Source organism: Zalophus californianus, chromosome 11, assembly GCF_009762305.2.
Source record: "Zalophus californianus isolate mZalCal1 chromosome 11, mZalCal1.pri.v2, whole genome shotgun sequence".
Taxonomy (NCBI): Eukaryota; Metazoa; Chordata; class Mammalia; order Carnivora; family Otariidae; genus Zalophus; species Zalophus californianus.
Window position 1 is genome coordinate 56,712,240 of NC_045605.1, and position 20,436 is coordinate 56,732,675.

At 53.7% G+C, this 20,436-nt stretch overlaps 2 protein-coding genes across 5 annotated transcripts in view; both read left to right on the forward strand.

Annotated features, from left to right (window-relative positions):
- GDPD5 (glycerophosphodiester phosphodiesterase domain containing 5) overlaps positions 1 to 3,838 on the forward strand; it is an 83,400-nt gene extending 79,562 nt beyond the window's left edge. For all 4 annotated transcript variants that reach the window (XM_027581176.2, XM_027581179.2, XM_027581177.2 and 1 more), the window contains 2 exons: positions 100 to 212; positions 2,848 to 3,838. In XM_027581176.2, coding sequence (XP_027436977.1) covers positions 100 to 212; positions 2,848 to 2,996 — 262 coding nt within the window. In that variant the 3' untranslated portion in view covers positions 2,997 to 3,838. The remainder of the gene's footprint in view (positions 1 to 99; positions 213 to 2,847) is intronic.
- Positions 3,839 to 6,645: 2,807 nt separating this feature from the next.
- Positions 6,646 to 17,272, forward strand: KLHL35 (kelch like family member 35). The gene is made up of 7 exons (XM_027577922.1): positions 6,646 to 6,653; positions 9,364 to 10,236; positions 11,363 to 11,547; positions 13,150 to 13,268; positions 13,875 to 14,063; positions 15,667 to 15,855; positions 16,826 to 17,272. Exons 1-7 carry the CDS (start codon positions 6,646 to 6,648, stop codon positions 17,012 to 17,014), a joined length of 1,752 nt encoding a protein of 583 aa, XP_027433723.1. The 3' UTR covers positions 17,015 to 17,272.
- The last annotated feature ends 3,164 nt before the right edge of the window (positions 17,273 to 20,436 follow it).

Here is a 20,436-nt window from a genome sequence, read left to right on the forward strand (position 1 = left end):
TGGCTCTCAGGCCAAATCCAGATAGGTTCTGGGATTGGGCAGGATCCCTGCTCCAAGGAAGGGTGGGAAAGGACCTGTGCCCATGGGCCATCTCTGCAGGTGGCGCCTGGGTGGCATACGGAGCTACAACCCCGAGCAGATCATGCTGAGTGCTGCGGTGCGCCGGACCAGCCGGGATGTCAGCATCATGAAGGAGAAGCTCATCTTCTCAGGTGGGCAGCCCTGCAAAATGAGGCCGTGGGCTCAGTTATCTCCAGCCCCCACATGCACTTGAGTATGCGTGCACACATCTGCACGCAACACATACAGGCAGGGATACAGCGCGGACATACATCTACCCACCCAGCTTCACATACACAGAGAGAAGCATGCACCCCTCCATATGCGGTCATCAACTCCAGACCCTGTGGTTGTCAGCCCCATGGGTGGTGGACAGGGGTGACATGTGGCGGGGGTGGGGGGGTTGCCTTCCCTTTGCCTGGTTTATTCACCATAAATACTGATTTTTCACGCCTGCTTGCTGCCAGCCCCTGTTGGCATTCCCAATCTGATGGAGGAGGCGGCTGTATAAACAAATACACAGAAAATTGGGTGCCACTAGAGCTCTAATAGGGGTACTGAGCCAGAGTGGGGTGCAGAGGAGAGTGGTCAGAGCTCTCTGGGGCAGTGAGGGTCTTGGGGCCCACTTTGCAAAGGGACCTAGCTGGAATGGGAGAGATGTGTAGGTGGGGCCTGGGTGATGGGTTTGAGGTGAGGGCTGACCAAGCAGAGGAAAGGAAGGGCATTCAGGCAGGAACAGTAGGTGTTCAGAGGCAGTGAGGGGGCATGGCTTACTGGAGTACCAAGAACTATCCATCCTTCCATGTGGCGTGAGGGGTGGCCTTGTGCTCGCGAGGACGGCACTAGGGGGGCACTTGGGCCTTGAGTGTGTGGTCAGGAACTCGGGCTTCACTTTGAAAGCAGAGTAGGGTCCTGGGCAGATTTGTCGTTGTTACAGTAGGGTTGTAACAAGCACCACAACCTGGGTGGCTTCAACGACAGAAATTTATTGTTTCAGTTCTGGAGGCTAGAAGTCCACAATCAAGGTGTTGGCAGGGTTGGTTCATTCTGAGGGCCATGGGAGAAGGATCTGGTCCAGGCCTCTCTCCTTGACTTATGGATGCTCATCTTTGTGTGGACATGGCATTCTCCCAGTATGCATCTCTGTGTCCAAATTTCTCCCCTTTATAAGGACACCAGGCATACTGGACTGGGGCCCACCTTAATGACTTCATCTTAACCAATTAACATCTGCAGCAACCTTATTCTCAAAGTCACGTTCTGGAAGTACTGGGGGTTAAGACTTCAACCTGTGAATGTGGGGGAGAGCACAATTCCATCTATAGCAAGTGTGGATGGTGGACAAGAGGGGGAAGCTGGAGGCAAAGAAACCAGTAGCTCAGGGGAGAGATTGGGTGTGGGAGCACAGAGGAGAGGAGAGATATGAGGGATATTTAGGAGCCAGATGGGCTGGGGTTCAAATCCCAGTCCTATCTCCAACTAGACAGGTGTACCAGAGCACATTAGCATCAGACTCCTCCTCTGTAAAAGGGACTGGCCCTCCCGCACAGGGTGCTTGAGGGGTTAGCACCACACCTGGCCCAGAGGTATGCTGGGTAACCACTGTCTGAATGACCGAGACTCAAGTGGGGGTGACTGATTTGGGGGCTGGTTTCCAGGATTGTGTGACCATCCACTCATTCATTCACTCCTTTATTTATTCATTCCTTCAACAGATGAACGCCAGGCACTGTTTTAGGTGCTTAGGATTTACAGATTCCTGCCAATGGGGCACTCACATTCCTCCTGCCTTGGCTCAAAAGGAGCCTTCCCTGAGCACCAAGGCTGGGTTGGAGTGCCTCCCCTGGTGACCCACAGCCCTCTAGCCACACTGGGGAGCTCCTGGAAGGAGGGGCCAATCAAAGGCCCCTGGGGTGCCCAGGCTCCCACAGCCTGGCCCAGAGAAGTCAGAAGGGGCAGAGAGAATGAATGGAAAGAAAGAGACCAGCCCCTAGGCCTGGCAGGTTCTGTGCCTCCAGGCCCCCACCTGTCCTTCAGTGCCAAAGGCCATTCACTGAGCACCTTCTGAGTGGAGACTCTGAGGAGCCAGCCAGTCCTCACCCCATCCTGCCCACTGCAGGTTGAAAAGTCCTTTCCAGAGACCCTCAGCCTCCCCTCCCCTCAGGGTAGGCTCAGCTCCACTCAGCAGACCTTTTCTGAGCCCCTGTTATATGTACAGTGCTGTGCCAGACAGTAGGACACAGACGCCCAGACCTCACCCCTGTGCTTGAAGTACTCCAGTTGGTGGGGGCCACAGACAGTGACAGTACAGGAGGTGATGGGGCAGGGGGAGGCAGGGGCTAGGGTGGCCATGAGGAGGCCCCATTCCAGCTTGGGGGACTCAGGGGAGGCTTTGAGGAGGCGGTAATAACACAGATGAGAAAAATTGAGCTAGATTTTAAGAAAAGGAAGTGTTGACAGGGAGGACACCCCCAGGAGAAGGACCAGTGTGTACAAAGGCCCTGAGTAAATGCATGGGCACCAAGATCAGGAGGGTACAGATGGTTTTCTGTGGCTGGAAGGTGGAATTCCAGGGGAGAGTGGACTGAGGTGTGGCCAGAGTGTTTGCAGAGTCCAAGGAGGGCCTTGAAAGCCAATCTCAATAGCAAACCTGAACCCAGTGATTTCATCAACCTCCAAGTGCCTGACCAGGACTTCCCGTGGGTTACCCTTCCTGCTGCATTTGCCAGCCATCCTCATGGACCCCTCTTCTCCCCACTCATATTCTGCCTTCCTCTGGCCCCACAGAGATCAGCGATGGCATGGAGGTCTCCGATGAGCTCTCTGTATGCTCAGACAACAGTTATGACACGTACGCCAACAATGCTCCCACCCCTATGGATAACCGCAGGAGCGGCAGCCGCACCAAGACGCTCACGGACCGCAGTGGGCGTTAGCCGAAGACCTGTCTGTCCCAGCTTGTACCTACTGTGGAGACCAGGGAACCCAAGAGAGCTGGCAGAAGCATGTCTGGCCTGGGAGTGCACTGGGAGCTGGCTCCATGGCCTCCTCGTTGGCTCCAGCCCTCTGTCAGCCATGGCCTCCCTTGGAGGGGGCTCCCCTCTCTCCTGAGGCCCACTTGGGTCAGGACTCCAGCCTCACAGATGCCCCTGCAGGCCTGGGGCTCCTTCTGGAAAGTTTGGAGCCTGGGGCCTGGTCCTCCCCTGGAGGCCTTCCCTTATATCCTGATCTGGAAGCTCTGATGAGTCACTGGGCTATGCCATGCCCCCTGTGGCAGTTGAGAATGTGGATGTCCACCTGTCCGTCCTCCTGTCTATCCTCAGAGGCAACCGACTCCTGCATGTCTCCTGCCTCGAGGGCCTGGACTGGGCCTCTGTTCTTCATGTCAGTCTCAAAAGCACAAGGATTTTCAGCCCAGGAGGAAAGCCTGCTGCAGTGGTGGAGACAACTCCTCCCCGACCGGCCTCCTACCACCACTGGCCCTGCCTCAGGAGAGGGACCGAGCCACGTCCCCAGGAGCAGCTGGAGACAGCCAGAAGAGTAGGCTTAAGGCTGCTTTTACCCCTTACCTAAGTGTCCAGCAGGCCTCTAGGGCAGAGTGGCTCAGAGGCCCAGGAGATCCACAGACTGACACAACCTCAGGTTTCCACATCTGTGGCCACAGGGCAGTGGCCACGTGGGAAAGAGTGTTCTAGGCATGGCCAAGGGTGGGCATATGGCCAAGGAAGCCTACAGCAGGGCGAACCTGAGGGCCTTGGTCAATATGATTAAAGCTGCCATCTTGACATGTGTCGTCTCTGAGTGGTCTGTGGGAGGGTAGGGAGAGGGTTTGCTGGGTTTGGGATTCAGTTTTGGGCTGATGATTTGAGGAGGAAGCATTCTCAGAAATGAATGGAAGAGCGCAGGGTGCTTGGGCCCCTACCCAGCATCACCAGGACACTGGGACTTCCTGAATAGCCCTGGGATTGGGGACCAGTATCCCCATATTGTGGTGGGGGGAGATGGTCCTGGAGTGGTAAAGTGACCATCCAAAGCCACACAGCTGAGAATGGGCAAAGCCAGGAGCCCGCCCAAGCTCTGGCCCCGGAGTGGATGCATGCCTTCCATAACCAGCCAGAATGGTGAGGCAGATGGGGAGGCCTCCTGAGTCTGATGTAGGGCTGGGTGGCAGAACCAGCAGGGCCCCTCACAGCTATATGGTGGCTTTCTGAGGTGTTTCCTAGGAGCCAAGGGATGTATCTCTTCTCAAAACGGGTCTTCTGGATAGAATTCTTGGGGTCTCAGCAATTCTGGCACCTTCTTAGAGGAAAAGAAAAGAAACCCCTTCCAAATGCTGGAATTCAGACTGCCCCCCCATTAACCTCTAGGACTGCCCACTGGGAACTGAGGGGATTCACCCTCCTTTCATCCTACTGAACATCTGCCAAGTGCATCCCTTCCCGGGGCAGAGGTCAACTCCCACCTCTCCCTGGGCATGAAGTATAAGGGAAATCCTGCATGGCTGGATTAGGGATGGGGCACACTGCTCTACCCAAAATGCCTCAGTAACCTCTCCAGCCTCTGGCAGACCCACCCAGGAAAGTGGATTTGACCTTTCACTCCAGCCTTTCCCTGACCCTTCAGTGCCCCTGGCTAGGATATCCCAGGCTCGTGGCCACACTTGGCTATTTGAGACATCCTGGAGCCTTCAGGGGCAGGTAGAAGGGGCTGGGAGTTCTGAGTGGGACAGCGAGTTAGCACCCCACTCTCACCAGGGCCCTACACTGTACCCACCTCCCCGATGCGGAGGCAGTCTAGCTGCCTCCCCTCACCCCAAACAATAGAGGGAGGATGGAGGCCATCCCCTAGCTGGGCAGACGGCCAGTCTTGTCTCCACCCTCAGCTGAACCCGCAGCCTATGGTCAATACTGGCTCCTGCCCCTTGACCCGAAGAGTTACTGAGAATCCCACCTTCCTGATGCCATCCCCCACACTCTCCCCTTGTCTACACAGGACAGACAAGACTGCCCTGTTCACAGGAAAACCAGAGACAGGGCCCGTTCCCTTCCCACTTCTCTCCTTCCTTGGACCTCAGGGTTGTGGCCTCCACCAGGTGGAGCCTGCCCTCCACCTGCTCAGGGCCCTCCTTCCCAAGTACAGATATAAAAGGGCCCAAATCTCTCCTGTCCTTTGACACACAGCAATGCATACTCCTTTTTTAGGGAGAAAGGAGATATACCTTTCCCTGGCGTGGGGTACACGAAACAGACTCTGCCCCCAGGCCTCGGGACACATACTTGGCCAGCATCACAGTGAGCCCATCACGGTTCCTTCCACAAACAGCCTGCCCAAGCTAGCCAGGCCACTGGCAAGGCCACGTTCCTGCAGCACCCGGGCCTCACGGACTCCACACAGCACATGGCTTTCACAGACAAACCTCCCCGAGTGTCACAGCAACCCAGTAAGATAAGGCCGGGCAGGAACTGCAAGCCTCCCTCCTGCCAAGATGAAGAGCTGAGCCAAGGGATGGGCAGTGATCTGCCTAGGGCTGCATGGCGAGTCACGGCAGTTCTAGGACCAGACCCCAAGTGCCCTGGGCCTGTCTGGGCTCTTGTCAAAGCAACCTCCTCCCAATTGCTGTCCTCTTCTATGAAGGCAAATCTCACCAGCCCCTCAAACACCAGGCCCTGTGGCCCTTTGTGGAGGCAGCAAATGACCTAGGACCAGCCTACAGGGTGGCCTCCCCTGGCTCCGGGAGGCCAGGCTGGCCCAGAGCTGCCTGCTCTTATCTACCCCAGCCAGGTCTGCTCAGTACTACCACGGCCCACCTCACTGAGTCCCCTCCAACGTGGGTGCACTGCTGAAAACCACCTCAACTCATACAATGCCACGGCCATAAGACCACACATGGGCCCCAAGTCACAACCCCCTGTCCTGCAGACAGACCCACGTCACACAAAGGATCACATAGACAAAGAGGGACCCACCAGGCAGACAACCAGACACATGAAGTCCTACGATGACAATGTCTGCTGTCCAACAGGAACACAGATAGGCAGAGTCACACAGAGGTAGGAGGGAATCCAAGGTCCCAAAGCTATGCAGCCACAGTGTTAGTCCCACCTACAACTACACAGTCACACCCACCACATCCCTGTGTGCTCCCACACTCACATACAGGCACCCTGGCACACCTGGACCCTCACAACCACCCGACTACACCCCGACTCCTTAGGGCAGTCCCCCCCCCGCACCTTCACATCCATACATTTATTCAAGGGCACAGCCAGTGCCAGATCACCCCCAATCCAGGTACAAGGATCCCCGAGATGCATGCACAGTCAATGCCACGCTTACTCGCGCCTCCTGCCTTCCCTCCCTCCCAGGGCTGGCCAAAGAATGGAACAAAAGCCCAGCGTCCCCTCCTCCCCCTCTCCTCTCCCCTCCCCCCTGGCGTCCAGCCCCTTTGTCCTCCTGCAGCTGAGCCGGAGCCGGAGTCCAGGCAGAGCGGCAAGGACACTGGAGCCCGACTGCCAGGGCTGTAGCAGCAGGACAGACAGGAGTGGTCAGTACGAGAGCAGCACCTGCTGAGCCCCCGGGTGAGCCATGGCCAGGTAAGTGCCAGGTACATCCGGGGACTTAGCCCCTCAACCGGCAGGGCCGTGTGGTGTCTACAAGTCTGAGTGTGTGTGTGTGAGAGGGAGTGTGGGTGTGAACAAGAAACGGGGGCATGTCAACTTCTAGGGGCTGGATCCCTTAGTTCGCATCAGAACTCTTGGCTGGAGGTACCCAGATGCTTAGCTAGGACGAGAGAACGTCCAATGGAGCCCTGCCTGGGAATCCCTACCATCCACGTTGCAACTGGGTCCTCTGGCCCCCAGACTGGGAATCCCCAGGGTGGAAACGGAGTCTGATGTCCCAGTGTGACCACAGTGCCCGGCACAGTAGACAGCAGTAGAACGAATGAAAAAGTATTGGTGCACTTCCCAGGAGGAGACTCCCTCTCCTTGTGCTACAGGGAGAGGTCCCTCCTTACTCTAAAGAGACCTGCCTTCCTGGATCTCAGCTCAGGGGGTGACTGCTTTCTTAGCAAGCAGCCAGCAGAGAACCGAATGGGGGCAGCATGCTCCAATGACCCCTCTCACCTCCCTCTGCTGATCCTGGGCTGCTCCTTAGGACATGCCCTCACCCTGGCAAGTGTGGCCAAGCAGCTAGGCATGCAGAGTCTGCAGCCAGGTGGGTTCAGGGCCCACCCCCTCTGCTTGGGCACAGTTAGCTTCCTGGGACCCTGCCCACCAGGGAGCTCATTTCTGTAATCCTGACATGGGGATCCACCACCCAGGATGACCGGGGCATGAGCAGTGAAAGCTAGATCTGACCTCCGGGGCAAAGCAGTCTCAGAGAAGGCAGAGCATGGAGCATGGAGGGAGAGGCAAGAGGTAGAGGGCAGAGTTGTGCTCCCCTACAGTAAGTTGCCACATAAAGAAGTGAGCTCCCTGTCCCTGGAGGTGTGCAAGCAGAGACTGTATGTTCATAATGACCAAATCACAACCAGCCCAGTACCGCCCCCGAGTCTGTACAGTGCTTTCACAAACACCCCTCCTTTGGTCCTCAGAGCAACCTCTGAAGGGCCGGTTTCCTGTGTGCTTCTTTTAAGGAAAGACAAACTTAAAGAAGGGCAGGGGCCTCTAAAGAAATGCTCAGGGTTGTGAGGATCAGATGAAATTACGTACATAAAAGCAGCCAGCACACCTGGCATGCTCCCTTCCTCTTGTGTTAACGGAGTCTGTACTATGTACCTAGCACTTTTCATATTCCACTTCATAAGCACAACGTCACAACAATGCTGTGGGCAATATCACCCCATTTCAGAGGAGGAAGCTGAAGGGGAGTGACTTGCACAGCTCACACAGTGAGTCAGTGACAGAGGCAGGTTTGGAGCCCGGATTAGTCCGTAGAGCCAGCTCTTTCCATCTCCCTCCAAGCCCTGGAGGGAGAACACCAAGAGAACTCGCTAGAGAGAGAGCTAACTTCCCTCTCAGCCTGGGTTCTAGTCTCCTGCCCTCCTTCCCTCTGGGCCTTAGCATAGATTGTTCTCTAAATGGAGACATCCTCCCTGAACTCCCTTCCCTTCTCCTGGCTAATTCCCCCTATACTTCTCAGTCTGAAGATCCCTCAGGGGATACCTTCCCTGACTCCCCTCCAACAGGGTCTAGTGCCCCTTCTATTGGCTCCCACACTCCCCCATGGGACCCCCACCAAGCTGTGAGATCCAGGACTCATAGGGTCTATGCTTGTCTTGCCCACTGCTTGGCACAGAAAAGGCTCTAAATACATGCTAGCTTAATGCGTCCACTCAACCTTAAACAGATATTAACTGAGCACCTACTGTAGGAGAGGCAGATATTAAATAGAATCATCAGGGGGCACCTGGGTGGCTCAGTCGTTAAGCATCTGACTTCAGCTCAGGTCATGACCTTGGGGTCCTGGGATCGTGCCCAGTGTCAGGCTCCACACTCAGCGAGATGTCTGCTTGTCCCTCTTCCTCTCCCTCTGTCCCTCCCCCCACTCCTGCGCGTGCACGCTCTCTCTCTAATAAACAAGAAAAATATAAATAAATAAATATCTAAGTAGATCAATCAATCATCAGGGTTTGGTCAGCGGGGAGCACCTAAGGGCAAGAGGAGACAGAATACGGTGATGAGAGGGAGCAGAGTTATTCCTCCCCACACCACACTAGGTCTCTGTGGGGTAGCCTGAATCCTACAGCTCCTGTCAGGGGGCCGTTCCTATACAGATATTTTGTGCAGGTTCCTGTAACCTCCCGGCCCTCCCGTTCCAGACCTTGGAGAGGTAAACACTCCCTGCTGTTGGTGACCACGGGCACTGCTTTACCCCTTGTGGGAGGCCCTAAACACTGTCTACGTGTTTGTAAATCGTTCCCTTATTAGACTATCCTCAAATTATCCCATTTGAGAGCTTGCCGTCTGTCTCCTGCTTATATTGATGACAGTTTAACGAGTCTGAAGAACAGAAAGAGTAATATGACTGAAGTGGGTTAGCGAGGAAGACGGCGATATAGCTAAGGCAAGGCCTAGCCCTCCAAGTAGGCAGGGACTAGATCACTGTAGCCATTAGGGCTCTGGATGAAGGGATGGAAGGAAGAGCCGCTGAGTAAACGTAAGTACCTGCGTTACATTCATGCATGCCGGCTTGGGTAAACCAGGGAACGAACAACGGAATGAATGGATGAGGGGCCTCCCGTCCTCTCCCCCAACCCAACCAGGTGAATTTCCAACGCTCTTTGTATTCTTTACCTGACAGGATGCTGGAGGGCCCAGTGCTGGAGGAGTCGGAGCCCGGCTCCGTGGCGCCGTGTGCGGGGTCCTGCCACGCGCAGCGCGTTCTGCAGACTCTCAACGCGTACCGGCGGAGCGGCACCCTCACCGACGTGGTGCTGCGCGCCGGCGGCCGCGACTTCCCGTGCCACCGCGCGGCGCTCAGCGCGGGCAGCGCCTACTTCCGCAGCCTGTTTGCCGCCGGGCGGCCGGAGCACGGCCTAGCCGTGGTGCCCGTGGCGCCCGTGGCCTCGGAGGCGGGGCCGGGCGCGGGGGCGGCAGCGTTGGCCGTGGTGCTCGACTACGTGTATGGCGCGGGCGTGCGGCTGGGCGCCGAGGACGAAGCGGCGGCCGTGCTGGCGCTGGCCGAGCGGCTGGGCGTGGCGGGCCTGCGCGAGGCCTGCGCTAGCTTCCTCGAGGGCCGCCTGCGCGCCGCCAACAGTCTGGCGCTGCGCCGCGTGGCCGCGGCCTTCTCGCTCGCCTCGCTGGCCGAGCGCTGCGGCCGCGTGCTGCGCCAGGCCTTCGTCGAGGTGGCGCGCCACGCCGACTTCCTGGAGCTGGCGCCCGACGAGGTGGCGGCGCTGCTGGCCGACCCGGCGCTGGGCGTGGCGCGCGAAGAGGCCGTGTTCGAGGCGGCCATGCGCTGGGTGCGCCACGACGCGCCGGCCCGCCGCGGGCAGCTGCGGCGCCTGCTGGAGCACGTGCGCCTGCCCCTGCTGGCGCCCGCCTACTTCCTGGAGAAGGTGGAGGCCGACGAACTGCTGCAGGCCAGCCGCGAGTGTCGCCCGCTGCTGCTCGAGGCCCGCGCCTGCTTCATCCTGGGCCGCGAGGCCGGCGCGCTGCGGACCCGGCCGCGGAGGTACGGCCCCCTTCCCCTCCACCCGTCCTCATCCCAGATTCTGCAACCACTTAATACCTGTAGCATCCTTTAATTCTGCTCACTCGTTCACACATTTCATGGGCTTGGTATTGGGAATTCTGCCCTTGAGAATTCACAGTCCAGTGGGGGAGAGGCAGGGATCTCACACCTTGCACACATCCTTTCTCTTGCCCATCCATCCATAATTCTGAGCGCTGTTTCTGTGCAGGTCTTGTGCTGGGTGTCTGGGACTCGGGAGTAATTGGCAATACCCTTTACCCTCCAAGAGCTCAGTCTAGGAAGGGATAAAAATAGGGCCTGGAAAAAATGAGAGAGGCTTACTCTCCCACCGCTGGAACGCCAGACCGGGAGACTTTGGGTGGAGTAATCCAAGACGTAGTCCAAGTAGTACCCTCCCAGGGATAGAAGACAGGATGCCTCTGTCTTACCACACTGTGTCTCCAACACTAAGCTCAGGGCCTGGGACAAAGAAGATGCTCAATATTTGTCAAAGGAATTAGGTAGGAAGCCGGTGGCTTGGTTTGGAAATTCTGGTGGGGTCAGAAGCCTGAGGGGGGGGTTGGTTAGTGGGAGGGGAAAATGTTTTACTGAAAGGGTGTGTATTCTGGAAATAGTTACAGTAGGAGGGAGGCAGCACAACTGGCAGTCGGGGATGAAAGGCAGAAAAGGGTAAAGAGAATGGGTTAGTGGCAGCCAACTTGGGCTTGGAATTCCAACTCTCTCACTTACTGACTCCATGACTTCCGGCAGGCCAAAGTCTGTGAGCCTGTTTCCTCCTCTGCAAAAGGAGTAGTAACCCCCGCCCAATAAAACTATCATAAGAATTAAACGAGGTGACTTTTCTAGGTAAGGGCTCTGTAAAGATCCTTTCCCTGTAATTTAGATGTCAGTAGTTGGGGTTAAGGATTGGTGACTCTCTTCCCATCGATACTAGGAAAGGAGGTTGGAGGTGGCAGAGTCCAGCATGGGACTGGGAGACAGGGAGTGCAAAAGGGCATAGGGGCATGGAAGGGCAGCAGGACGGTACAGTGTGGTCAACGAGAGGATGAGAGAGGGCCAAAACTTGGGTGCGGGTCAACAGGCATTGGGCTTATCCCCACGCCAGATTCATGGACCTAGCTGAAGTGATCGTGGTCATCGGCGGTTGCGACCGCAAGGGGCTCCTGAAGCTGCCCTTCACCGACGCCTACCATCCAGAGAGCCGGCGCTGGACCCCACTGCCCAGCCTCCCAGGCTACACACGCTCAGAGTTCGCTGTCTCTGCTCTCCGCAATGACATCTATGTCTCGGGTGAGGGCAGGGCCACAGCGGGAGCCCCACAGGATAGGCTCTTTGCCTCCCTCAAGCCACTCTTTCTCTCCAACCTCGAGGTGGGGGTGGGATTTCCCCAATAACCTACAGCTATTGGCTGAAGTGGTATGTAGTCCTGCAGGGCCAGTCACTGGTATGACTCTAACCTTCTTTCAGCAATATCCACTTCAATTTGTATTACTATTAATCACTTCTCTTTCTTTAGCCAACTGTGTGCAGAACATTATGCTACACAGCTTACATTACTCAATTTCCCGTACAACCCCATTTTACAGGGAGGTTAAGAATTTTCCCATTATCTCAAAAATGGTAAAGCTAGGAGAAACACAGATTGGTTTGATACCAGTGGATTGTGCCCTCCCTGAGGTCCAGGCCCTAGAGAGAGAATAAAACAGCCCCTGCTCCCTTGGAGAAGGGGAGACAGACTTCACTTTGCCACCAGACTTTTCAGCTGGACCTTGAAAATCTGGACTAAACAGCATAGGCAAAGGTATGAAGAATGGAATGTGCAGAAAGGAACCCCAGGTACTCGGGTCTCCGAAGTGTAGGTTGAGTGCATCTGGGAGAGGAGGGGAGGTATTGTAGATGAGGCAGGAAAGGGAGTCAAGTTAAATCAGGGAGGCTTTGACTCCAGGCCTAGGTAGACTGCACTTGTAGGGAGCTATGGGTGTCTGGGAAGGATAAGGAACAGAAGAATGAGCCAGAAAGGCCTCAGGGACCATCCAGGCCACGCATTATTACTGGACAACTTATCCAAGGCTGCTGATGGCCTGTGAACAACATGAAGGGCCTCTGCTGGGTGCTGGTGGGAAAACACAGAGGTAGGGGCTACAAAACAGAGCTGGGGCTTGAGTCAGGCTGAGGGATGCAGTCAGGGTTGTCCCTGGGAAGGCTGCTCCTGAGAGGTAAGTCCCTGGTCAGTAGCCCCAGGAGGAATGGGGACGAAGAGTCCACAGTCTGCATTCCAGGGCCTAGCCCCACAGGGCAAACCAGTGCTCAGCTTGGGAGACTAGAAGTTCTGGTTCTGGTCATTGATCTAGAGTGAAAGGCCATGGGCCTTCAGCAGGGCCTTCCTGGTCTCTAAGCCACATCTGAGTTTCCTATCTGTAAACTGGGTATAATAATCCTAACACCTCTTGGAGGAATGAGAATAGACATGAAATCATGAAGGTAAGTGCAGAAATGAGGCAGGGTTACTGAGTCACTCTCTACCTTTTCCCATCCCAGTGTAGGTGGCTCTGCTCTCCCTTTGCCCCCAGCACATTCCTGATGCTTATTTGGGCACACTTGCATTCTTATCTCCAGTTGAATTCTAAGTGGCCCCCTTTTTGCTTCCCGGAGTACAGAGCCTGGCATACCACCATAAGGCACCCAGTGAAGATCAGCTCCTTCTCCCTAAATCTCTCAGGCCTCTCCCCACAAAACTCCCTGCCCCTTGTCTTCACACCTTCCCACCATTCGTTCAAAACACAGTCTACCCTTAACTCTTCCTTTGGATCTGGGGGCCCTTGTTTCTAGGTCTTTAGGGGTGCTGTTGACCCCAAGAGGGCCTGGAGTCAACAGCGGCTTCTCTTTCCCTAGGAGGCCACATCAACAGCCGTGATGTGTGGATGTTTAATACCCCTTGGCACACCTGGATCAAGGTGGCCTCGCTGCTCAAGGGCAGGTGGAGGCACAAGATGGCAGTCGTGCAGGGGCAGGTAGGGACACACAGCAGCTGCTGCCCTGTGGCTCAAGGTACAGATCAGTGGACTTCCTGGGGGAAGGTCCTATAAGACAGTCTGTCTGAAAGATGGGATCTTAAGCACCAGAAAGGAAAGATACTTGCCCAAAGTTACATGATAATGCTGATAATACCTAGTGGTCAGGGGTCAAAAGTGTGGGCTCTGGGGCCAGACTAGGTGTGAATTTTGACCCTGCCACTTTGGGAAAAAAAAAAAAATCCAATTATCTTTGTAAGCTACATCTCAAATTCAGAAAAGAAAATAAAAGTGCTTCTTAGGATCACTTAAGGTGATAAACCCTCAGTAAATTACTACCTATTACTAAGCATCAGCTTGGTGCCAGGTATTTGACAGGTCTAATAGCCATCCCAGAGATGGGTATGTTTATCCCCAGGTAATAGAAGACACCCGCCAAGGGAGGCTGCCCAGGTGCTGGCAGTGCTGGGATGTACCTCCTATGAGTCTGGGGACAGTTTCTCCCCGCACATAGCGGAGGCGGTGGGCTGAGACACCTCTAGAGAGGGCCTTGACTCCCCACGGAGGCTGCTTCAGCCTCCCACCCTTGCTTGTCCTCATCCGCAGCTGTTCGCGGTGGGTGGCTTCGACGGTCTTCGGCGCCTGCGCAGTGTAGAACGCTATGACCCCTTCTCCAACACCTGGGCGGCGGCGGCGCCCCTCCCGGAGGCTGTGAGCTCAGCGGCAGTGGTGTCCTGCGCAGGCAGGATCTACGTGGTCGGGGGCGCTGGGCAGGACGGCCTCAGCACCAACAAGGTGGGTGCGGGCAGGGTGTTGGAGGTCTGCTGTGTATGATACTTCCCTGCTGAAACAAGGGGGTCACGGGGCCGTGTGCCAGGCACGGAGTTGGCACTTCCACGTCCTCATCCGTTTTCTCACTCTCAGCAGTCCTGAGGAGTGACCCCCCCCTTGTTTCAGCAAGGAAGTGAGTTCAGAGAGATGACCCCAAGGTCATACGGCGGGTCCGGACCTGAGTATTTGAGTTGGTGCCATATGGGTTTCATAGATTTTAAAAAATTAAGTTAGGGCAAGGGTGGGATCAATTAAAACATTTTTCCTTCATTCAAAACAAAACAAACCCAGGGGCGCCTGAGTGACTCAGTTGGTTAAGCGACTGCCTTCGGCTCAGGTCATGATCCTGGAGTCCCAGGATCGAGTCCCGCATCGGGCTCCCTGCTCAGCGGGGAGTCTGCTTCTCCCTCTGACCCTCCCCCGTCTCATGATCTATCTCATTCTCTCAAATAAATAAATAAAATCTTTCAAAACAAAACAAACCCACACACTTGAAAATTTAGAAAACACAGAGAAATAGGGAAAAAAATCACCCATGATCCCACCACTAAAGGATAACTACTATTAATATTTTGGTGCATTGCCTTGCAGGCTTCCTCTGAATCTACTTTTGTGTTTTAGTTTTGTGTTCTTACTGGTAGTAAAATTTTGCATTCTGCTTTTTATTCTCATTTAAATGTAAGCATTTTCCACACGCTTAGAAACTCTTCACAGCCATCACTTCAATGTGTAATAGTCTACGGGGTGGATGAACCATAGTCTGTCAACCAAATTTTCTGTTGCTAGACATTTAGGCTGTGAATAAAAATTAGTCTTCATAGCAGCTTCTTTCCTCCCGATGGCCTCACAAGTCTGCAGTCCTGAGATCTTAATCTTTCCCAAATTAGGATACCTCACCCCTCTTAATTCCATACCCCCCCACACACCTCTTCCTGGGGCTGGCTAGGGGAACTGCCCTCTGGTGCAGCACTGATTCAATATAGGCCATTCCAGGAGTCTCCAAGGGAACAACTGAAGAAACGGAATACAGGTGAACAGGCAGGTAGTATAAGCCCTCAGAAACTCTGGAAGGTGTGAACACAGGTGGGCCTGAGAAGCCTGTGGACAGCTGTAAGGATGGGGGCTGCAAGACACCCTAGCTGGGATCTCGTCATGAGCTCAGAGCACCAGGGGGAGGGAAGAGGGTTGACAATGTATGCAATAAGAAATGCATTTCTATGGAAGGCCTGCTCTCTGGGGACCTTCTATAGTACTAGTGCAGATGGTACTTCCATCTCTTGGGATGCAGACCTTTCCTGGACCTTGAAAGATGAGGCGGCTTTGGACAAAGGGAGTCCAGGGCTGGGGCCAGGATGTGGAACCAGACTGAGCACACCTGAGGGCAAGGGTGGTGGGTCTCCTCTGCCCACCCACCCCCCCCTCCCCGGCCCCATGCTAGCTCAGGTCTGGAAGACACAGGCCAATGTGTTGAATTAGTCCCCCTACTGGGGAGGTAGGAGGATGTGGGCAGCAGGGCAATTGGGGGGTGGGGTGAGGCTTCACCACAGCCCCTCCTCCTGCCCCTCAGGTGCAGTGCTTTGACCCCAAGGAGGACCGGTGGAGCCTGCGATCCCCAGCACCTTTCTCACAGCGGTGCCTCGAGGCTGTCTCCCTTGAGGGCACCATCTATGTGGTGGGGGGCCTCATGAGCAAAATCTTCACCTATGACCCTGGCACAGATGTTTGGGGGGAGGCAGCTGTCCTCCCCAGCCCCGTGGTAAGTAGAGGCTCCCGGGCACAGCCTTGGTACTGGTTCCATTCGGGAGAGCAAAGTTCCATGTCTAAGGATGTGGAACTCAGAGGCTGTTGAGTCTATCTCTGACTCCATGCTAGGCAGTTGTACCTAGTTCCTTAGTTTTGTCCTCATTAGGATAATCAGCCTTGTGTTCTACAGATGAAGAGACCAGCCTTAGAAAGACTGAGGCCTCGCCCAAGGCCTCCAGTTAAGCCATGTTAAGGCAGAGCATGGAACCCCAGTTCCAAGTGCTTTAGCCTTGGATGAGGGTCTTGGTCTAAATGACCCTGAAGTCTCTTGTCCTGAAGGCCACCAGCTGGTTGCCTGTTGCGGGGAGGTCAGGGTAGAGAAGGGACTTGATAAGTTCCCCTGCCCTAGTAATATCAGAGCAGGGAGGTCCAGGCCCTGGAGGCTCTCTGTTCCCTGCATTCCTGGCCTCCCCCACCTCTTGTTCCCTTTCCCGAAACTCCAGAGAGACTACATAGGGGTGTGGTTAGATTGGTGGTCCCTGCCAGTTCTGACCTTCAGTGATTCTAAGAGCTTGAGATATTTCTGGCTTCTCTGAGTCTGCGATCTTAGGGCGGCGGTGGTGGTGGGGATGATTGTTGTCACTGTTCCTGGAGTGCTGTCTTCCTGGCACTATGTAAAATGCTTTACGTACTTAACCCCATTAACTGTTAAGGCAACCTTATGAAGAAGGTACTATTATTATTCTTACTTTGCAGGGGAGGAAACTGAGGCCCAGGGAACTTAAGTGACTTGTCTAAGGCTATGTAGTAAGGGTCAAGCCAGAGCTTGAACTCAAACCCACCCAGTTCCTGCCTTTCTGCCATCCAGACTGCCTGCTCATATTCTGTGGGTGAAGGTTTTATTGTCTGGACTGGCCAGCTAGGGACAGAGGGAGCCCCACAATGGACCCCATAGCTGACTATCTTTCTGTTTGTCTACCCAGGAGAGCTGTGGCGTGACTGTGTGTGACGGGAAGGTCCACATCCTTGGTGGGCGGGATGATCTTGGGGAGAGCACCGACAGGGTCTTCACCTTTGACCCCAGCAATGGGCAGGTGGAGGCCCAGCCATCCCTGCAGCGCTGCACCAGCTCCCATGGCTGCATCACCATCATTCAGAGCCTGGGCAGGTGACTCAAACTTGAACAGCCTGAGCCAGGAAGCAGAGAAAGGAGGGAGAACTCAGGCTCACCATTACTCCCCTCATGGTACCTCCATGTAAATAGCCCCTTAACTTATTGCCCCCCTTTCTTATAGAAATAAAACCTCGTTCAAAGGTTGGGTCTGTGTTCCAGCTCAAGCCTGCTTTGTCTGGAGAAGTAATGCCCAGTATCTGCTCCCTGCTTTGACTCTTTACAAAGCATCTTCATATGTTACCTTGTTTACCTTCAAAATGGCAGTGTGGACATGTTTTAAAAATTATGAAATATTTCATGCATAAAAAGCATATATATATTTTTGTACAGTTTAAGAATTACAATAAATATCTGTGTTTCCACCATCTAGCTTAAGAAATAGATTGTTACAAATGCCTTTGTAGGCACCTCCCATTTCCAAACCCATTCCTTCCCACATTCCTCTCAGAGGTAATCACTGTCCTTAAATTTGAGGTTACTGGCATTTTTTTAACTTCTAATGAGCTAGTTATTAAGATTTGTATTTTACAGAAAAGGAACTGCCTTAAAAGATGAGGAGACTTGCCCAAGATCACATACTTAGTAATTGGCAGAGTCCATGACTCATAAGACTTCATGAAACTTCAGAATCTATGAAGCACTTCTGGTCAGGATGTTTCTCTTTCTAAACCACCCTCTCCAAACACTTAGCAATAACAGATAAAATTAAAAGCCAAACTACTAAAAAGATAGAGGCTTAGGCTTATAAGTAAGCAAACATGTCCAAAGACCAGCAACAGTGGAATTATAAAGCCATGAGAAAGGGAGAAGCTCCAGCTCTGGGGTTCAGACTCTAGGATAAAGCTTTAATAAAAAAAAAAGGGATTACAAACCAGTCTCACTGCTAGAAGCCAGGGCCAAGGTAGGCCTCCCTGCCTCATCAGAGAAGCAGAAACGAAACAGAAAACAGTTGTGGGACACCGAGCAGCCCTGAGGCCAAGGCTCGCAGCAAGCTGCAGGCCCAGGGCGGTAGGCACCAGAGAGCCCCTGGCCGGAGAACCCAGACAGCCCAGCTCTGCACCTGGACCTGTGAGCTCCCCAACATCACCAGGGGGCACGAGCCATCATAAGCACCCGGGTGGCCTGAGGCTCTATAGGCAGCAACATAAAACAGAGGGGGAGGGATGAGCTCAGGGGAGAGGGGGGGACAAAAGATGTGACATATTCTGTCAGAGACCCAGAGGGTTCAGATCCTATGCTTGTGTTTCTGAGGCCCAGAGGAGCTGGCCAGGTCCCATCTGGGGCTCCCCATCATGTGCACTCAGATTGCCTTTTGAAGAGCTATCATCTGCTCCTTGCATCCCCTCCGGCACAGCCCCATGCCCCTCCCTGTCTTCCAAAGCCCCAGGGCCCTATCTGTGGGGTCTCTCCAGCTGGGGCTGGCCCATCACAGCCTAGCACAAAGGCCTGGGTCCAGCTGAGCTGCTACCCTCTGATTATCTCAGATTAGGAAGCCTGTGACCATCTGGACACAGCTGATCATGGCGGAGGGGAGGGGAGGGGAGTAGTGGGAGGCCCAGCCCCTCAGAGCCTGCCTGTCCCCACCCCGTGGATAACACCCAGGACAAAGCAAAAAAGGTGCTGCATTGTTTGACCACCCAAGCAAAAGCCTGAGTGGAGAAGGTAGGGGCAGATTCAGGGTAAGATCCTGACAACATGGGCACCTCACCTGGGCTGGGCACTTCCTGTGTGCCAAGTAGACCACCCCATTTCCCCAACAATGACCATTCATGCTCTCCTGTCCAAGTGCCCATGGCCTTTACTGCTCCCTCTGCCCGGACAGATCTGACACCCTCTACTCCAGGGCTGACTACTCTCTCCTTATGCCCTTCCTTATCTGCCCCCCTTTTACCACCAGGCATATGGCCAGGCCTTTATGTATGACATCTCTAGTCTTCCCTGACATACCCATAGGATGCTTCTTGAGGCAGAAAAGATGTCAGCTTTATTTCTCTATCCCCCAGTGCCTGGAACAAAAGCCCACCCTGCCCCCACCTCTGTATGCTATATCAAAGTTTCCTGGATTTCTATTTTATAATACCTGTGAGGTAAGTACTACCGCCCCACTTAACCAGTGAGGAAATAGAGACTCAAGAGTTGTGAAGTGATTTGTCTACTAATGTCACTGGTCTAGTGAGTGGTGGCAGAGCCAGGATTCCATCCTGGGTCCAGCTATCTCCAAAGCCTGCTCTCTCCATGCAGCCTCACCCAGGCTCTGCTAATCTGAGAAAGTTAATCTGAGAAAACAGTGTTGAGGGTAGCACATGAGTTATTCAGAAGTAGAAAATACAGTAGTCCTCTCTTCTCTGTGGGGGATACATCCCAAGACCCCCAGCAGATGCCTGAAACCATAGATGGTAGCAAACCCTGCACACACTGTTTCTTATACATACATACGTTAACTAGGATAAAGTTTAATTTATAAATTAGGCACAGTAATAATAGATTAAAAATAATTAACAAAATACACTATAATAAAAGTTATATGAATGTGGGCTCCCTCAAAATACCTTTTTGAACTATACTTACCTCCTTCTTGTGATGATGTGAGATGGTAAAATGCCTACAGGATGAGATAAAATCAGGTGAATGACACAGACATCATGATGCAGCATTAGGCTACTACTGACCTAAGTCAGAAGGAGGATCATCCGCTTCCAGAACGCGGCTGATCTCAGGTAACTGAAATTGCAGAAAATGAAACCACGGAATTGGAGGGGAGGGGGGCGCTACTGTACATCATTTCCACCCTGGGAAATCCCAGCCTCATAGGATTTGGTCCCTGCCTTTAGGGGCTTCCAGGTGGATGAGGGGGAGACATGGTTCATCTCCCTGGTGAGGCTCACAGAACATGATACAAAGCAAAAGTTACACACCCATGTGTCCTAATTTCCTAGGACTGTGGGTTTGACCAAGACCATATATGGAGGGCTTCCCTGGCTCCTAGCCCACTGCTCTTTGCCCCACCTGGGCTGCCTGCTGAATGAGAGGGACTGTTGCTTTCCAACAGGAAACCAGACCACAAGTTCTGAGTATATGACTCCTTAGTCACATGGGTTTGCCATACTCTCCCCAGCTGAGAACACACTTAACTCTTCATATGCCATCAGAAGCCACTGAACCCAAATTTAGTTTCTGAGTTTCGTTTTTGAGAAGTTCTAACTATTTCTAAGATTGATGTTTTAGGACTGTTATGCTTAGTGGGCTTCTAAACAAAACAAAAACAATGAGAAATTTACTTACCTTTCAAAAAAGACATAATACTCATTCTATCTTACAATCACCATATGGATTCATTAGATTCTTGTATAAATCTAAAATACATTATGAGATCATGATGAATTTATTTTCCTCTATCTTGAAAAACTTTGCTATTTCATC